The sequence below is a fragment of the Stegostoma tigrinum genome, chromosome 22 (assembly GCF_030684315.1).
Source record: "Stegostoma tigrinum isolate sSteTig4 chromosome 22, sSteTig4.hap1, whole genome shotgun sequence".
Classification (NCBI taxonomy): Eukaryota; Metazoa; Chordata; class Chondrichthyes; order Orectolobiformes; family Stegostomatidae; genus Stegostoma; species Stegostoma tigrinum.
Genome location: NC_081375.1, coordinates 22,909,948 through 22,928,246, shown reverse-complemented (window position 1 = coordinate 22,928,246; position 18,299 = coordinate 22,909,948). Strand labels below are relative to the sequence as shown.

General features: G+C 40.1%; 1 protein-coding gene across 1 annotated transcript in view; it reads right to left on the bottom strand.

Moving 5' to 3' along the window:
- LOC125463742 (platelet-derived growth factor subunit A-like) overlaps positions 1-18,299 on the bottom strand; it is a 91,268-nt gene that overhangs the window by 3,063 nt on the left and 69,906 nt on the right. Inside the window, exon 6 of the mRNA XM_048555377.2 lies at positions 13,606-13,715. Coding sequence (XP_048411334.1) covers positions 13,606-13,715 — 110 coding nt within the window. The remainder of the gene's footprint in view (positions 1-13,605; positions 13,716-18,299) is intronic.

Sequence of the window (18,299 nt, the reverse complement as noted above, 5' to 3'; positions counted from 1 at the left end):
CTTCCTCAAATGTGATTGGAGAATTAATTTACTAAACTTGCCCATTTAGTCTGACTGCTGTTAGTTTATATTCATCTTGTATTCTTTCATTTTTATAGTTCGGTTTGAAATAGTCACTCCTAAATATTTACGCAGTGAATGTACCGAAGAATACAAGAGCAAGGTGTATGATTTGAGTAGCTGTTTCTCCAGTTCACATTAGATGTGGTGCTGCTACTTTCAAAGGTATCAGTGCTGCTGAGATAAATGTTTAAATATCAGGCATTTATTTTTAATCTTAAACAACAATCAGCAAAATTCCTGGTGTCCAGGTCACCCAGACCAGATATACAGCTGAAGATGGGATGTTTGAACTTCGAACAGATAATTTATCTCTATCTCAAAGTTACAGTGGGAGACTTGGGCAGTTCCAATGAACTTAATTGGGTTGTTACCCAGGAAATGTCAGACAAGTTAAATTTAGTCTAACACCAGGGAACCACAGAACCAGATAACTCCTGAACTTTACATTCACCTTAAAGTGGCTTTCAGTTCAATGTCACATCCTAAAGACTGCACCTCTGATAATGTACACTCCCTGCACTGCAATGGGAATATCAGCAGCAAATTTTGTCTTCAAGTCCTGGAATGGGACTTGAACACAGAAACTTCTGATTCAGAGGTGAAAGTACTAATATATGAGCTGCAGCAAAAGCTAAAAGGATGATTTGTGCCTTGACCAAGATCTTTGCATCCTTTGTATGTAGCCACTTGAGAGGCCCCAGAGGACTATCGAGTACCTAATGTTATTCCTCTGTTCAAGAAGGGAGGTAGGGATAATCCAGGAAACTATAGACTGGTGAGTCTCACATCAGAGGTTGAAAAGTTATTGAAAAGAATTCTTAGGGATAGGATTTACACACTTTTGGAAAAACATGGCCAAATTAGGGACAGTCAGCATGGCTTTGCGCACGGCAGGTCATGTTTTACTAAATTGATAGAATTTTTTGAGGAGGTGACGAAGGTTATCGATGTGGGGAGAGCAGTGGATGTTGTTTATATGGATTTTTGTAAGACTTTCAGCAAAGTCCCTCATGGCAGGCTCATCCAGAAGATTAACATGCATGGGATCCATGGTGACTTGGCTGCGTGGATTCAGAATTAGCTTGCCCATTGAAGATGGACACTATTGGTGGAAGGGTGTTTTTCAGGCTGGATATCAATGACTAGAGGTGTTCCACAGGGATCTGTACAAGTACCTCTGCTGTTTGTGATATATACAAATGACTTAGATGTAAACATAGATGAGTGGGTTAGTAAGTTTGCCAACAATACAAAGATCGGTAGAGACAACACAGTGTGGAGCTGGAGAAACACATCAGGTCAGGCAGCATCAGAGAGGCAGACAAGTTGACGTTTCAGGTCGGTACCCTTCTACTGATGCTGCCTGGCCTGCTATGTTCCTCTAGCTCCACACTTGTTGTCTTTGACTCCAGCATCTGAAACTCTTGCTATCTCCAAAAGATCGGTGGAGTTGTGGATAGTGTAGAAGGTTGTCAAAGGGTACAGTGGGATATAGACCAGTTGCAGATATGGCTAGAGAATTGGCAGATGGAGTTTAATCTCGATAATGTGAGGTGCTGCAATTGGAGATCAAATGTCAAAGTATTCAGTTAAACTGAGGACTCTGAATAGCATTGATGAACAGAAGGATCTTGGGGTTTAAGCCCATAGCTCCCTGAAGGTGGCCATGCAAGTAAAGAGGGTGGTAAAGAAGGCGTATGGCATGTTTGCCTTTATTGGCCAGGGAACTGACTACAAGAGCCAAGATGTCATGTTGCAGCTTTATAAGACTTTGGTTATGCCACACTTAGAGTACTGCATTCAATTCTGGTCATCACAATACAAGAAGGATTTGGAGGCTTTGGAGAGGGTGCAGAAGAGATTTACCAGGATGCTGCCTTGATTATAAGGTATGAGCTATAAGGAGAGGCTGGAAACACACAGGTTATTTTCTCTTGAGCAATGCAGGTTGAGGTGAGAATTGATAGAAGTCTACATAATTATGAAATACACAGATGGGATTGATGGTCAGAATATTTTTCCTCGGGTTGAAATGTCTAATACAAGGGGCATGCATTTAAGGCGAGAGGGGGAAAGTTCAAAGGAGACGTGAGGGCAAGTTTTTTATATCAAGAATGGTAGGTGTCTGGAATGCACTGCCAGGGGTGGTGATGGAGGTAGGTACAATAGGGGCATTTAAGGGACTTTTAAGATAAGCACATGAATAGGGCAGGCAGAAGGGATTTGTTTCACTTGGTGTCATGTTCGGCACAACATCATGGGCCAAATGGCCCATTCTTGTGCTGCTCTTTTCTATGCTCTATGTTCTATTTAAAAAGTATAACGTACCAAATAAAGTTGGAAATAATGATACGAAACATGGATATGGTAAATTATTATTGGTGGGCTGAGTGTTTGGAGAGGGGATTGTGAAATACAAGGGTATGGAGAGAAAATTGGATGCCCCAGCTCAGTGATCATAGAGATAGTCAGCGGGAAACAGGACACCAAATTCAGGCATGCACATGAGGCTGAAACAGGAGACAAATCTATAATAAATATATAATCATTTGAATTCTAAACACAATGAGATGATGGAACTGGATGCTAATGTGCCTTTATGGCAGTGTGAGAGCTCCCAAAAAATAGCAAAGGGTAAAATAATACAGGCGTGTTCAACAGAATTTGAAGAGCTTGTGTAACATTATTTGTCAGGATTGCCTAGGAAGTTAATGATGCTGAGCCTGAGAGAGATGAACAGTTACAACTGAATTGCTGTATGCTAGGACTAGCCTAGACAACTAGCCAGAACAAAAAGGATGGATATGTGCAAGTGGGAAAGTTCTTCTAGTTGTGACCTCAATGAGCATAAATTGAGAATACCCAAGGGTCTGTTTCCGTAACTGAAATGCAAGGCTACTTTCTGAACTGGTGTCTAGAAGAAGTCACAAGACTAATATGACCTCAGGCTCAGAAAGTGGAAAACATGGACATTAATAGCATTCCAAGCACACTAAATAGAGACAAAAGATGGAGAAGAAATAAATACTGTAACTATTTCTAGAAAGTAAGCACTTTAGAAATAAACGGAGCTGAAGCTTGATGAGTACCCTTGATCTGGTGGATTGCATCTTAGGATAATAAAGGAAGTAACTACAGAGAAAGCGGCTGTACTAGCAATAATCTTCAAGAATACTCAAATTCTGGACAAGTCCTAGACAATTAGAGAAGTACCAACGTAACACCCTTATTCAGTTGGGAGGGAGAGAAAAACAAACAAAAAATAGGCTTTCCTACTCCTCTGATGCTGCCTGACCTGCTGTGTTCCTCCAGCTCCACACTTTGTTATCTCAGACTCCAGCATCACAGTTCTTAACATAGAACATTACAGCACAGTACAGACCCTTCGGCCCTCGATGTTGTGCCGACCTGTCATACCGATCTCAAGCCCATCTAATCTACACTATTCCATGTACGTCCATATGCTTATCCAGTGATGACTTAAATGTACCTAAAGTTGGCGAATCTACTACTGTTGCAGGCAAAGCGTTCCATCCCTTACTACTCTCTGAGTAAAGAAACTACCTCTGACATCTGTCCTATATCTTTCACCCCTCAATTTAAAGCTATGTCCCCTCGTGCTCACCGACACAATCCTAGGAAAAAGCTCTCCCTATCCACCCTATCTAACCCTCTGATTATTTTGTATGTTTCAATTAAGTCACCTCTCAACTTTCTTCTCTCTAATGAAAACAGCCTCAAGTCCCTCAGCCTTTCCTCGTAAGACCTTCCCTCCATACCAGGCAACATCCTAGTAAATCTCCTCTGCACCCTTTCCAAAGCTTCCACATCCTTCTTATAATGCGGTGACCAGAACTGTACACAATACTCCAAGTGCGGCCACACCAGAGTTTTGTACAGCTTCACCATAACCTCTTGGTTCCGGAACTCGATCCCTCTATTAATAAAAGCTAAAACACTGTATGCCTTCTTAACAGCCCTGTCAACCTGGGTGGCAACTTTCAAGGATCATACCTAAAGGTTCTTACTGTCTCAAAACAAAAATAGGCTTGCTAGCTTAACATCTGATATTGGAAAAGCATCACAGTTTGCTCAAAAGTATGTAATAGTAGAATATTTAGAAAGACATAATAAAAACAAGCACAGTCAGCATGGCTTCATGAAATAGAAATCATGGCTGATAAATTTACCAGAATTTTTTGAGGAGATAGCTAGAAAAATAAGGTGGATAGGGAAGAGTTAGTAGGTGTAATATACGTGGATTTCCAAAGGGATGTCAATAAGGTACCATACATAAGGCCCCTTAATTAACAAGCATCCTATGGTGTTCAGTGTAGTATATTAGCATGGGTAGTGAATTATTTAATTAATAGAAGCCAGGGATTTGGCATACAGGGGGCATTTTTAGGATAGCAAGCTGTAACTAGATAGATTGGTGCTGGCCCACAATTATTTACAATGTATATTAACGACTTGGATGAGGAAAGTGAATGTACTATAGCTAGGTTTGCAAATGACATAATAATAGATAAGTAGCCAAATGGTGACACAAAGTCTGCAGAGGGATAGAGACAGGTTAAGTGAGTGGGCAAAATGTTGGCAAGTGAAATATAATGTGGGAAAATATCAGGCTGTGCACTTTTGCAGTAGGAATAGAAGAGCTGAATATTATTTAAATGGGGAAAAACTGCAGAAAGCTACAGCACAGAATGATTTGAGAGGCCTGGGGAATCACTAAAAACCTGTTGTAAAGTTCAGAGGATATTGGGGAAAGCAAATGAATATTGGCCCTTATTTCAAAGGGAATAGAATGTAAAAATTGGGAAATTCTGGCTAAAACTATACAGGCACACATCAGATCATCCTGAAAGCACGGTGAATAGTTTTGGTCCCCTTACGTCATGACATTTTTATTCTTTCTTCTTTGATGAGATGAGGGTGTTGCTAGCTTGGCAGCATTTATTGCCCATCCCTAATTGTCCAGAGGGCAGTTCAGAGTCAACCACATTGTTGCGGGTCTGGAGTCACATATCAGCCAGACTAGGTAAGGATGGCAATTTCCTTCCTTAAAGGACATTAGTGAACCAGATGGGTTTTTCTGCCAATCAACAACGGATTCATGGTCATCATTAGATTCTTAATTCCAGATATTTTATTGAATTCAAATTCTATCATCTATTGCGGCAGGGTTCGGACCCAGGTCCCCAGAACACTATCTAGGTCTCTGGATTAACAGTCCAGCTGGAAGCTATTCAGTGAAAGTTCACTAGGCTGATCCCAGGTATGGATGGATTTTATGAGTAGGTTAGGGCTGAACTCATTGGAGTTTAGAAGAATGAGAGATGCGACCTTGTTGAAACATAAGATTCTTAGTGGGCTTGACAGGAAAGATGTGGGAGGCAGTTTTCCATTTGTGGGAGAGTCTAGGACTAGATGGCATAACCTCAGAGTAAGGAAGTATTCCATTTAAGATGAAGTTGAGGAGGAATTTCTTCGACTAAAGGTGATGAATCTGTGGAATTCCTAGTTCAGAGAGTTGTTGAGGCATTAAGAAAATTCAAGGTTGAGGTTGACAGCATTTTAAAAAATAAGGGAATTAATGCATAATTAATACATAATTCTTTGAACTTTGCATCACATATAGTTAGTGTGGCTAAGCTTGCATTTAGCATACTTGCCTTCATTGTTCAGTCCTTTATGAGTAGGAGGTGGAACATCATGTTGGCACTGTACTGGACGTTGGTGAGTACTGTTTCCAGTTCGCTCACTCTATTGTAGGAAGAATATTATCAATCTGGAGAGGGTTCAGAAAAGATTTACCAGGATGTTGCTGCGAATAGAGGGTTTGAATTATAAGGAGGGGCTGGATAGGCTGGGACTTTTTAATCACGGAGCATAGCAGTTTGAGGGTGGCCTTAAAAGCTTTATAAAATCATGAGAGATAGATAAAGTGAATGGCATGTATCTTTTTCCCTTGGCTGGAGATATCAAGACAAGAGGGCATATTTTTAAAGTGAGAAAAGAAAGGTTTAAAAAAGATATAAGGAACAATATTTTTACACAGAGCGTGGCCTATGTGTGAAATGAACTTCCAGGGGAAGTGGTGAATAAAGGTACACTTACAACATTTAAAAGACAGTGATAGCTGGGCCTCCTTGCCGAGGTATTTGTATCATCGATAGTCATGTGTGAGGTGCTGGAAGACTGGAGGTTGGCTAATGCGGTGCTGTTATTTAAGAATGGTTGTAAGGAAAAGCCAGGGAACAATAAACGGTAAGCCTGACATCAGTGATGGGCAAGTTGTTGGAAGGGATTCAGAGGGATAGGATTTACATGTATTTGGAGAGTCAAAGTCTGATTAAGGATCATTAACATGGCTTTGTGCATGAGAAATAATACTTCACTAACTTGATTGAGATTTTCGAAGAAGTGATGAAGAGGATTGATGAATCAGAGCGGTGGACAGTGGACTTCACTAAGATGTTAGTTAGACAAGGTTAGACCACATGTAATACATGGGGAACTAGCCATTTGGATGCAAAATTGGCTCGAAAGTAGCTGACAGAGTGGTGTAGAGGATTGGTTTTGGACTGGAGGCCTGTGACCAGCAGTGAGCCCCAAGGATCGGTGCTGGGTCCACCAGCTTTTCATCATTTATATAAATAATTTGGATGTGAACGTAAGATGTATGGTTAGTAAGTTTGCAGATGACACCAAAATTAGTGGTGTAGTGGCCAGCAAAAAAGGTTATCTTGATCAAATGGGCCAATGGGCCAAGGAGTGACAGATAAGAGATAAATGTGAGATGTTACGTCGGGCAAATCAAGGCAGGACTTAGACATTTAATGGTAAGGACCTGGGGAGACCTGCCTAACAAAGAGACCTTGGAGTGCAGGTTCACAGTTCCTTTAAAGTAGAGTTGCAGGTAGACAGGGTAGTGACGAAGAAGGCACTTGGTATGCTTGTCCTTATGATCAGTACATTGAGTAGAGGAGTAGGGAGGTCATGTTGCATCTGTACAGGATATTGGTTAGACCACGTTTGGAATACTGCATTCAATTCTGGTCTCCCTCTTATAGAAAAGATGTTATTAAATTTGAAAGGTTTCAGAACAGATATACTAGGATGTTGCCACGGTTGGAGGGTTTGAGCTACAGGAAGAGGCTGAATAGGCTGGGGCTATTTTCCCTGGAGTGTCAGAGTCTGAGGGGTGATCTTATAGAAGTTTATAAAATCATGAGGGGCATGGATAGGCTGAATAGTCAAGGTCTTTTCCCCAGAGCAGGGGAGTCTAAAACTAGAGGACATAGTTTAAAGTGAGAGGGGAAAGACTTAAAAGGGAGCTAAGGGGCAACTTTTTCACACAGAGGGTGGTGTGTATATGGAACAAACTGCCAGAGGAAATGTTGGAACTGGTACAATATCAACATTTAAAAGGTATCTGGATGGGTATATGAATGGGAAGGATTTAGAGGGGTATGGGCCAAATGCTAGCAAATGGAAGTAGATTAATTTAGGATACGGGCAAGTTGGATTGAAGGGTTTGTTTCCGAGCTGTACAGCTCTATGATTCTATGACATTTAGATAAGTACATGAATAAGAAATGTCTAGATGGACAAAGTGTAGTTAGGTGGGACTAGTTTAGGTTGGGAATATGGTCAGCATGGACAAAAAGGTGTGTTTCTATGCTGTATGACCCTATGACTCTATGAATCAAGAGCTTTGCAGAAAAGGTAGGAATGTGAAGTTGAGGACAATCAGATCTGCCATGATCTTACTGAAGAGTGGAGCAGATTCAATGAATTGAATGGCCTACTTCTGCTCATATGTTTAATGGAGCTATTTAATCAATGAAATTAGCTGCAAACAATCAGGAAACAGCTAAAATAAATAAACAGTGTTCAACAACACTTCAGTAACAATAAGGTAAAGGTATAATTTGGTTTGTGCAAGATAAAAACATATCTATGAACAGCAAGCTGACACTAAATAATGTAGCCTCAAATTGATGAATAGATTAATGAGAAGAAAAATACAGAGGAAAGATAACCTGCATAAACCTTTCAGAAGGAAATGTGAAATGGACAGCTTTGACAAAGTCAGCAGCAGTAGAATCATGTTCGAAAGTGGTCAGATGACCAAAGAGAGACTTGGAACAAAGTATGACAGTTGCTCAGATGTAATTGTGAAGCAGCATTACAATACTTCAAAAGTTAGAGGTCACTTACAAACGAGGTGAAGTTTGATGACAATTACACAACTCTACAGTTGACACTAAACTAATCATGCATCCCATGAGTAAATTAAAAAAAAATTATTTTGTTTTCATAGTCAGAGAAATCTAAACACCTAGATTCCAATGTCAAACAAGACACAAAGGATAACCAACGCATTTTTCTACATTTTTGAATGGCACTTTCACTGATGGAAGAAGTACTGTAATGCATGGCAACAGAAACACAATGTGCTCAACATAATGGTCAATGGACCATTGAGGAACAAAGCTCTATGATGAATTATTGCTTCAAAAACACCTAGATTACAATGCAGCATCTAATAGTGGTATTTGAAGGTTTGAAAAAAAGTTCTATATTTACTGTTTGGAATGTTACTGATTCCTAGGCAGGCTTCCACCTGTGATCACAAATTCTCCAAGGTGATATCAAAGTGTGAAGCTGGATGAACACAGCAGGCCAAGCAGTATCTTCAGGAGCACAAAAGCTGACGTTTCAGGCCTAGACCCTTCATCAGAGCATCAGCTTTTGTGCTCCTGAGATGACGCTTGGCCTGCTGTGTTCATCCAGCTCCACACTTTGTTATCTTGGATTCTCCAGCATCTGCAGTTCCCATTATCACTCTCCAAGGTGGTATTGTCTTTAGTGCTCCAAAACACATACAGGCATATGCCTATGTGCATTTCACACCCTAGGCCTTCCCAATACATGGAAGAAGCCACATGAAAATGTCAGGGGTTCAAGAATACAGAAGGAAATTGTTTTACCAGTAAAGAAAAATGAAGTGACCTGTTGTGACATGATTTGTGCCTCCACTGAGAGATAAAAACCCAGCCTCTAAACTTTAATAGAGGGCTGTAAAAGAGACATGACATGAGGGAACAAATTGCATCTTTTAATGCTTTGATCGACGTACCAGAATTAGAGAATTCAGATCACAGATGAAGTTTGCAGCTTTTCTTTTAATCCCTGCTTCTGAAATATTCCGTCAATATTGCCAAAGATAATACAATTGCACAACTGGTAAACAAGGCAGAATTAACCACATCTGCTGGAAAAACAGTGAAAGAATTCCACAACACAACTTTTTTGTGTTCCTGGTTGAGTTTAAGAACTCAGAATTTGCCCAATCAGGCTAATGCAGGGAGATGTCGAAATCATTTTTCTTTAAGAAGTCTTTTTATCAGAAAAATGAAGAGAAAAGCAGATGGTGAGTCAATGAGGCACTCACACATTTCCTGGATTAGAGAGAAGGAAAAGTCACTAGAAATTGTTAGAATCTAAACAAATGGAGAAATAATAACTGAATAGAGATGAGACAGGAGACATTTGTTTATGCAATGTACACATCTCTAGCTAGGCCAGCATTTATTGCTGACCACTAATTGCCCTTGAAAGGCGGTGGTCAGTCATGTCCTTGAATTACTGTAAACCTTGAGGTGTAGGGAAACTCACTGTGTCATTGGGAAGGGAGTTCCAGGATTCTGATCCAGTGACAGTGAAGAAGCAGGTGGTAACATTTTCCATGTATCTGCTGCACTTTATCATCTCAATGCCAGAGGCCACTGGTCTGGAAGGTGCTGCTGGAGGAACTTTGATGAGCTGCTTGATTACTTCTTGTTGGTGGTAGACATCACTGTTACTGGGTGTCAGTATTGAATAGAGTGAACTTTGAAGGATGTACTGGTGGTTCCAATTAAGCAGGCTGCATTTTCCTGGATGGTGTCTTTGAGGTGTGAAGAAGTACTCCTCACTTGCCCAGATGATTGCAACTCCAACAACACTCAGATTTGTACCATGGAGATGGTAAGCAGGCATTGAACACACCAGAGATGAGTTTTACACATTACAGATTTCTAGTCTCTGAGCTTGTTCATAGCTATGTAGTTATGTGGCTAGTTCAGTTCAGATTCTCATAATGGTAAACACAGGATGTTGTTAGTGGGGCATCAGCAACGCTAATAGCATTGAATGGCAAGGAGAGATGTTCAGATATTCTCTTATTGTTTGATCATTGCTTGGCACTTGTGCATTGCAATGTTACTTGCCATTTTTAAGGTCTTTCTGCATATGGGCCCAGGCTGCCTCAATACCTGAGAAGTTGTAAATGGTGCTGCACATTGCACAATGATCAGAGTACATCCCCACTTCTGACCCTACAATGGAGGGAAGATTGTTGATGAAGTAGCTGAAGGCTGGTTGAGCTGTCTCTCCTGCGGAGATGACATGAGACTGAGATGATTGACATTCAACAACAAACACCTTCTTTTGTGCTAGGTTTGATTCTAACCAGTGGACAGATTTCCATTCATTTCCCTATTGACTCTGGTTTAGTTAGTACTCATTTATGCCACATTCAGTCAAAAGCTGCCTTGATATTAAGGGCAGTCACCTCCACTTCACCTCACCTCTGGAATTCAGCTATTTTGTCCAAGTTTGAACCAAGGCTGTAGTGAAGTCAGGAGCTGAGCTGGCCTTGGTAGAATCCTACCGCTATCACTGTGAGTAGACGTTGCTGAGCAATAATAGCACTGTCAACAATCTATTCTATCATTTTGCTAATGGTTGAAAGTCAGTTATGGTAATTGGCTGGATATGTCCTTTGCTTTCAAGGTACATGGCCATTGTCAGCAAGGCCAGCATTTGTTGATGGTTTATAAATGCCATTGAAATGAATTTTTAGGCCATTTCAGAGGGCAGTTTAGCATAAATCACATTGTTATGCGTGAGGAGTTACATGTAGACCCGATCAAGTTAAGCAGGTTTCATTCCTTAAAATAAACTAAATGGGTATTTACAACAATGAACTGTGGTTCCGTGATCACCACTGGATTTGTTTTACATTTCAGATCATTTTACTAAATTCAAATTTCACCATCTGTTGTGGTGCGATTCCAATGTATGTTAAGATCATTAGCCTGTGTCTCTGTATTACTCATTCAATGATGTTATCACTACATTACCATCTTCCTGCAGCCTGTTTTTATGTACAAGGTATACCCGGGCAAAATTCCCTCAGGTCTGGTAGATGCCAGTGTTGCAACTGTACTGAAACAACTTGATTACAGGCTTGCCTAATTTTGGAGAGTAAGTCTTCAGCATTATTTTTGGAATATTGTCATGGCCTTTGTTGGATCAACTACTTTCAGGTTTCTTGAACACGCATGAAATTTATCAAATTGGCTGAAGACATGCATCAGTGTTGCTGGGAACCTCATAGGAGCCAAGATGGGTCTTTCAACTCCACACTTCCGCCTGAAGCTTGTAACAAAAGTTTCAGTGATGTCCTTTGTACTGGTGTGTTAGGATCCTCCATTGTTGACGCTGGGGATATGTATGGAGCCTCATCCTCCAGTGATTTGCTTAATTTTCCACCACCATTTACAGCTGGATGAGACAGAACTGTGAAACTTAGTATTGCTATATTGATTGTGGAATCACCTAGCCCTGTCAACTATATGTTGCTTATGCTGTTTGATTTCCAAGTTGTCCTGTATGATCACCAGATTGAAACCTTATCCATTCATTAGCATAGAGCTGCTTCTGGCATGCCTTTCAGCACACTTCATTGAACCAGCATTGACCCGCATCTTAATAGTACAGTGGCGTAAATGCTAAACTATAAGATTACAGGTTGTGATTGAATACAATTCTACTGCTGCTGAAGGCCCAAAGCACCTCTTGAATATAATTCCGATTTATAGTTAATATTGGGTTTTGTTTATTTCAGTATGTGGCCAGTTCTATTATCTACAATCTTAAGGCGGTTCAAAACTCTGTTCCATGTCCTGATGTGCACCAAACACTTTCTCTCCTGTACGCCGTGGCCAATATTGATTACTAGTTAAGCAAAGCCTGATTTTAAAATTCACATCTTTGTTTTTAAGTCTTTCCATGGCCTCGCCCTCCTTCATAACTATAAGTGCCGCTTCTTTTCTCCTTTAGAATAAACATTAAAATCAATCTCTTCGACCAAGCTTTTAGTCGTCTGGTTCAATATCCACTTCTGTGGTTTGGTGTCACATTGTTTAGATAATGGTACTTTTTTTTCACAGGAGTATAAGAGATTGAGGAGCAACTTTATCGCGGTTTATAAAATCATGACAGACTTAGATAAGAAGAATAGCAAGCGTCTTTTCCCTAGAGTGGGGAGTTCAAAACTAGGGGCATATTTTAAGGTGAGATGAGAAAGGTTTAAAAATGACATGGGGGCAAATTTTTCTTTACAGAGATTGGTGTATATGTGGGATGAACTGCCAGATGAAGAGGTAGATGCAGGTACAGTTAGAAGATTCAAAAGACATTTGGATAAGTACATGAATTGGAAAGGTTTAGAGAGATATGGGCCAAATGCAGGCAAATGGGACTATTTTGGTTCGGGAACATGGTTGGCATGGACTAGTTAGACGGAAGGGCTGTTTCCATGCTGTATGACTCTTTGACTCTATAACATTTGTAAAACTCCCGGGACATTTTATATTATTAAAAGTGAAATATAAGTGAAATTTGTTGTTAAGCTAACACTTTTCCTATAATATGGGACTCTCATGATTGCATTTCTATCATTATCCTTCACATGAGACAGATCATTGACCATCTTCCATAATTTACTTTGGCCATTTTGATGCTACATTAGACAAGAAAATTGGCTAAAAATTTAAATTTTATCTCATTAAAATATATTAATTGGAATTATCCTAGATGCTCTCAGTGGATAGAAATACCAATTTCGTAAATCCTGCACAAAACATTCTTCATACTTTCGATATATGGAAAACCAAATAATTTCAAAGACAAATTTAGAGAACAATGAAACTATCCCTATGTCTCTGTGTTGTTAATTTATTGTGAGAAAATACCTATACTTGTCAGCCTTGGTTCAGTGGTAACAGTCTCACCTCTATGAGAAGATTGAGGGTTCAAGACTCATCACAGAAGCTTGAACACATGATCTAGTCTGCCACATTGGTACATCACTGAGGGAACGCTACACTGTTGGAAACACCAACTTTTGGCTGAGATTGTAAACCCAGGCTCTGTTTGGCTTCTTAGGTCATTGCAGAAGGTCCCATGGGTCTATCTGAAGAAGGTACATGACTTTCTCAGTCTCATGGCTATATTTATCCCTCAAACACCATCATTTAAAAGAAATAGTCTGGTCATTTCATTCATGATCTTTTTGGAGGTTTTTGTGCACAAATTGAGCAACAACTTTTATGTATTACAACAGTGACAAACACACAATGATTTGTAAATGCACAAACCAGTAGGTTGTATTATCATGTCTACTGAAGAGTGGCCTTTTACCTTGGTTGATGTCTTGCCAGTTCCGTGCAGTTACAGCTTAGATGTTCTCTGATTGATACAGTGTGTATGGTGAGCTCATTCCTACCATATCGATAAGTCACCTTCGCTATCTGTGCAAATCACAAACAATAAACAATGCCACTCTGCCCAAGGGCACCTGTCAATATTCCACTGAAGAGCTTGCATAAAAAGCACATGACATTACAACATGCTGTGCAATAAATATTCTTATAGCAAAACAAACATTTCTTTGGAAACGCATATCTCTAATTCCCCGCTGAACGTTATTATTGAGTGCCCCAACCGCCCTTTCAGGCAGCACATTCCAAATCATTGTGACTCACTGCATAAAAAAAAATCTCTTCCTGTCCGCTCTAGTTATTTTGGCAATTTTATCAAAATTGGTCAAAAAAAAACATGATGAACAATATGCATAATATGTGAGCTGGTTTGAACAGAAGCAGGTCTTGTCTCTTGCATTCAGCAAGACCACAGAGCTGGGCGAATTGCAAAATAAAGTGTATTGCTAAACAGAGTGAATCTAGGGCTGTGGTGAGAGCAGGAATTGGCTGCAGGGTGGGAATTGAAAGCAGAGTGGAAAATGGTGCTCAGTAACATTAGCTACAGGGCCAATAAAGAATGAGTAAATACATAAATAGAGTAAATACTTAAAACAAAAGACTAAAATTAAATTTAACTTGATAGAGGATGCCAACACTAAGGGAGTTTGAGTTGCAATTACTAAAAATTCAGGTGCATATGTATTTTTTAAAATAGATTAACTTTAAAGTGAAATAATGGACAATGGAGGCCCAAAGGCAAAATTGCTGTGCCATGTGGGAATTTAAGGTCGCTTCATGTGCCCTAAACACTTGGACAGGAAACATATCCATCACAATAACAGAAGAGGGAAAGAACAACAGCGTATTTTTTAAAAGGCATGAAACTATTAAATGTTGAATTCAGATGCATTCAGAAAGAAACACAGCATGATAGCATCGAGGTCCAGCAAGCAATGATCCTTAGAATTTCATTACAAGATGATTGCAATGCCAGAAGAAAATCTTGCTACAAAGGGCTTTGGTGATGGCGGATTAGTGTGTAAAGGTTTGGGCTCCATATCAAAGGAAAATTCACTAGATGATATTCTGGGATGAGAAGATTGTCCTATGATGACAGGCAGTGGAAACTGGGCCTAAAATCTATGATATTTAGACAAATGGGTGCTAATCTGATTGAAACATGTAAGATTTCAAAGGGATTTAACAGGGTAGACACTGACAGGTTGCTTCCCAGCTGAGGAATCTCAGCTGGGGGCACAGCATCAGGATAAGGGGTAGATGAGATGAGGAGAAGTTTCTTCACAGCTGGCTATGAATGTTTGTAACTGTCCATCCCAAAAGGATGAAGATGTTTTTAAGATGTCTTCAAGGCTGACATCAATAGATTTCTCACTGCTCTGGGAATCAAAAAATATGGGGTGTTATCAAGAGGTAGAGTTACAGTCGAAGCTCTGCTGTGATCACACTGAACTGGGGAGAAAGACATACAGGCTGAGTAGTTTACTCTTGCTCCTACTTCTGATGTCCTTATCGTCTTAGCAGAATGGTTAAGAACTAGAGTTCTTGAGATCAGGAATGTATTGCCTGAAAGAGCAGCCAAAGCAAATTCAAGACTAAATGCTTGATGCAGAAAGAACTGAAGGACTAAGGGAAGAGACCAGAGAAGTGGGACTAATTGGTATAGAATTTCCATTGACCTGGCACAGGTATGATGGAACAAATGGCCTCCTTATGTGCTGCGACTCTAATTCCATAATTTGTTGCATTGATAGCCTGAGATTTATAGTGATGATGTGTCAGTTTCCAAGTTGTTGAGGCATGTAAGACATTAGTGATTGGAAGAAACTAACGTAATTACTTGAGATTGCAAGACTTTTAAACTAAAGTCTGGAATTTCAATAGAGGAAGAAAAATTGTACACAAAGAACATAAAGAAAATTCAAACATATGATACAGAATGAAATATTGAATAAAACTGCAATGGTATCACGGCAAATACAATGGAGTGCTGCCCATAAATGTTTAAAAATATAAAATAAACAGTACTTTGAATAAAACTTAAATGGAGGCAGTACAACTTCATGTGTTTATTTTGGTGTGGGCAAGCTGGAGTGAGGTTTCCATAAAATTCAGTAACGAGACTCTTTAAATAATAATGTGCTTTATTATTTATCAATTCGTGTTTTGAAGGAAATGTTATTCCAGCAAATGAATGAAAATCTTTTCTTTTCTGAAAAAAAAAGCCTGTCAGTTAATACCATCTAAGTTTTGGAAGTGAAACCCCCTTTTTATGTACATCCAATATAAGCACGTTCATTATAATAAGGGGGTTTTCACTAAGTGCCAGATTGGACAAGCTTAGTCAATACTGAGTAGGTGTTATGGACAAATAATGTATGAACAGTTCCTCTTTTGTTTTCTGTGCAAGATCATGTGGAACAAACTGAATCAGTAATGTGTAACAGCACCTCCAGCAGCAGGTGGCAATGGAGATAGAGGGCACCAGGCTATAGAGCTAAGCCGTTCACTGGGACTTCCATCAGTAGGTGGTGACAGTGCCAGATGGCAGCTGAAATAGTCAAATGACTTTTAATGGGAAAAAATGGTGTCTTTGGTGAACACTGAACTGATTGGAAGAGAGAGCGGATCAGAAAGAATTCTGCAGTCCACTCTTACACATAGGCTCAGTTGGTTGTACATACTGTAAATAGTTCCTGATGTAGTTCGTACTGACCTGATGCCAGTGGAATAAAACATTCCAACTTCCTGATTTTTGTGCTTTGCATGTGTTAAAATCTCAAGTTACCTATTGAAATACACATATACCTGCTAGATGATCAATTATTCAGTTGACTACTTGAAATAATTCAGATTCTGATTTAATTTTATCCACGACTTTTCTATTTTAGGTACCAAACAATTGGTGTCCCAGCCACTAATATGTTGCATTAGGCCATAATGTGGTTGTTGGACATTACTTGCAAATTAATCGCTGTTGCACAATACCAAAATTTCAATTTACTACAATCATCACCGTTATGGATTATCTGAGACCAACTGCCAGTTTTTTGCGGCTTTTTCACACTGATCCATTAAGTCCTGACATGAAGCTGACAGAACTCGTTTAGCAAAAAATTTGGATACTCATCTGAAATAACTTTCAATAGACCTGGTGGAGTTACATGCAACTCTGGGCTCTAGAGGTTGAAAGGGCAAATGATGTAATCTACTACACTATTAATCATCACCCACAGTGCATTTCATTCAACATTAGTGCTACGGTCACCGTTGAATGAGAATATATAGTCTCATGGCCCTCTCCAGGACTTCATAGATTGACATTTATGTGGGGTGTCACATTGTCACAGAGCACACATTATGCAAGTGAATTTTCTGGGGAAGAACTGAGAATAAATTGGCCTAATTTACTTTTCTGACATCTAGTTATGTACAAAATGTCTGCCGAATTTGCCTACAACAGGGCTGCATGGACAAACATTGGTTGTGAATCACATTGCAATATCATGAAGACAAAAGATAGTGCTGTACAATTGGAGGTTCTCTTTTTCTAATCACATGTAATTTATAACAGGAGGTAAACTATTTTTTTTAAAAATTCACTGGATCTGGGCGTTGCTGAAGGGCCAATATTTGCTATCCATCAGCAACACCCTCAAAGGAAGAAGTGGTTAACCACCTTCTTGAATATGACTGAGTGAGTTACTATAACATTTCATAATGCAGTTCAGAGTCAACACTTAATACAGTATAGAAGTAAATAGAGGGAAAGGGGTGGCGCAGGGGGAGGTTGGGTGGGATGGTGATAAGTGGATGCGGGTAGGTGGTTGTGGAGATAGATCATGGGAGGCTGGGCAGATAGGTGAGAAAACAGATGGACAGGTTGTTTCAGGTCAAGGAGGTGGGGATGAGATGGAGTGTTGGACATGGAATGAGGCTAAGGGTGTGGGGAGATTTTGAAACTGGTGAATTCTATGCTCAGGCCACTGGGCTGTAGGCTCCCGAGGTAGAGTATGAGATGTTATTCCTCTAATTTATGTGTGGCATCATTGTGACACTGGAGAAGCTCAGGATAGACATGTCACCCAGCAAGTGGGAAGGGAAGTTAAAATGGCAAGCAACCAAAGGGTGTTGTTGATTACAGCATGCAGAGCTCAGATGCTCTGTGAATCAGTCCGTGCTTGGTCTCACCCATGTTAAGGAGGCGACATTGGGAGCAATGGATACAGTAGACCAGGCTGGAGGACTTATAGGTGAATCCTTCGCCAGTTTCAAAATCTCTCTACCCCCGCCCTCATCCCATGTCCAACCCTCCCTCTCATCCCCATCTCTTGACCTGACACAATCTGCCCCAGGTTTCTCACCTATCTGCTCCACCCTTCCCACGACCAATTTACTTGCAACCACTTATCACCATCCCATCTACATTCCCCCAGCACCAGCACTCCCACCCATTTATTTCTGAGCTCCCTTCCTCCTCCCCAGTCCTGATGAAGTGCGTAAATGCGAAATGTCGAATCGCCTGCTCCTCGAAGGCTGCCTGACCTGTTGTGTTCATCCAGCTCCACACTGTATTGACTCTGACTCCAGCATCTGCAGTTCTTGCTATCTAAG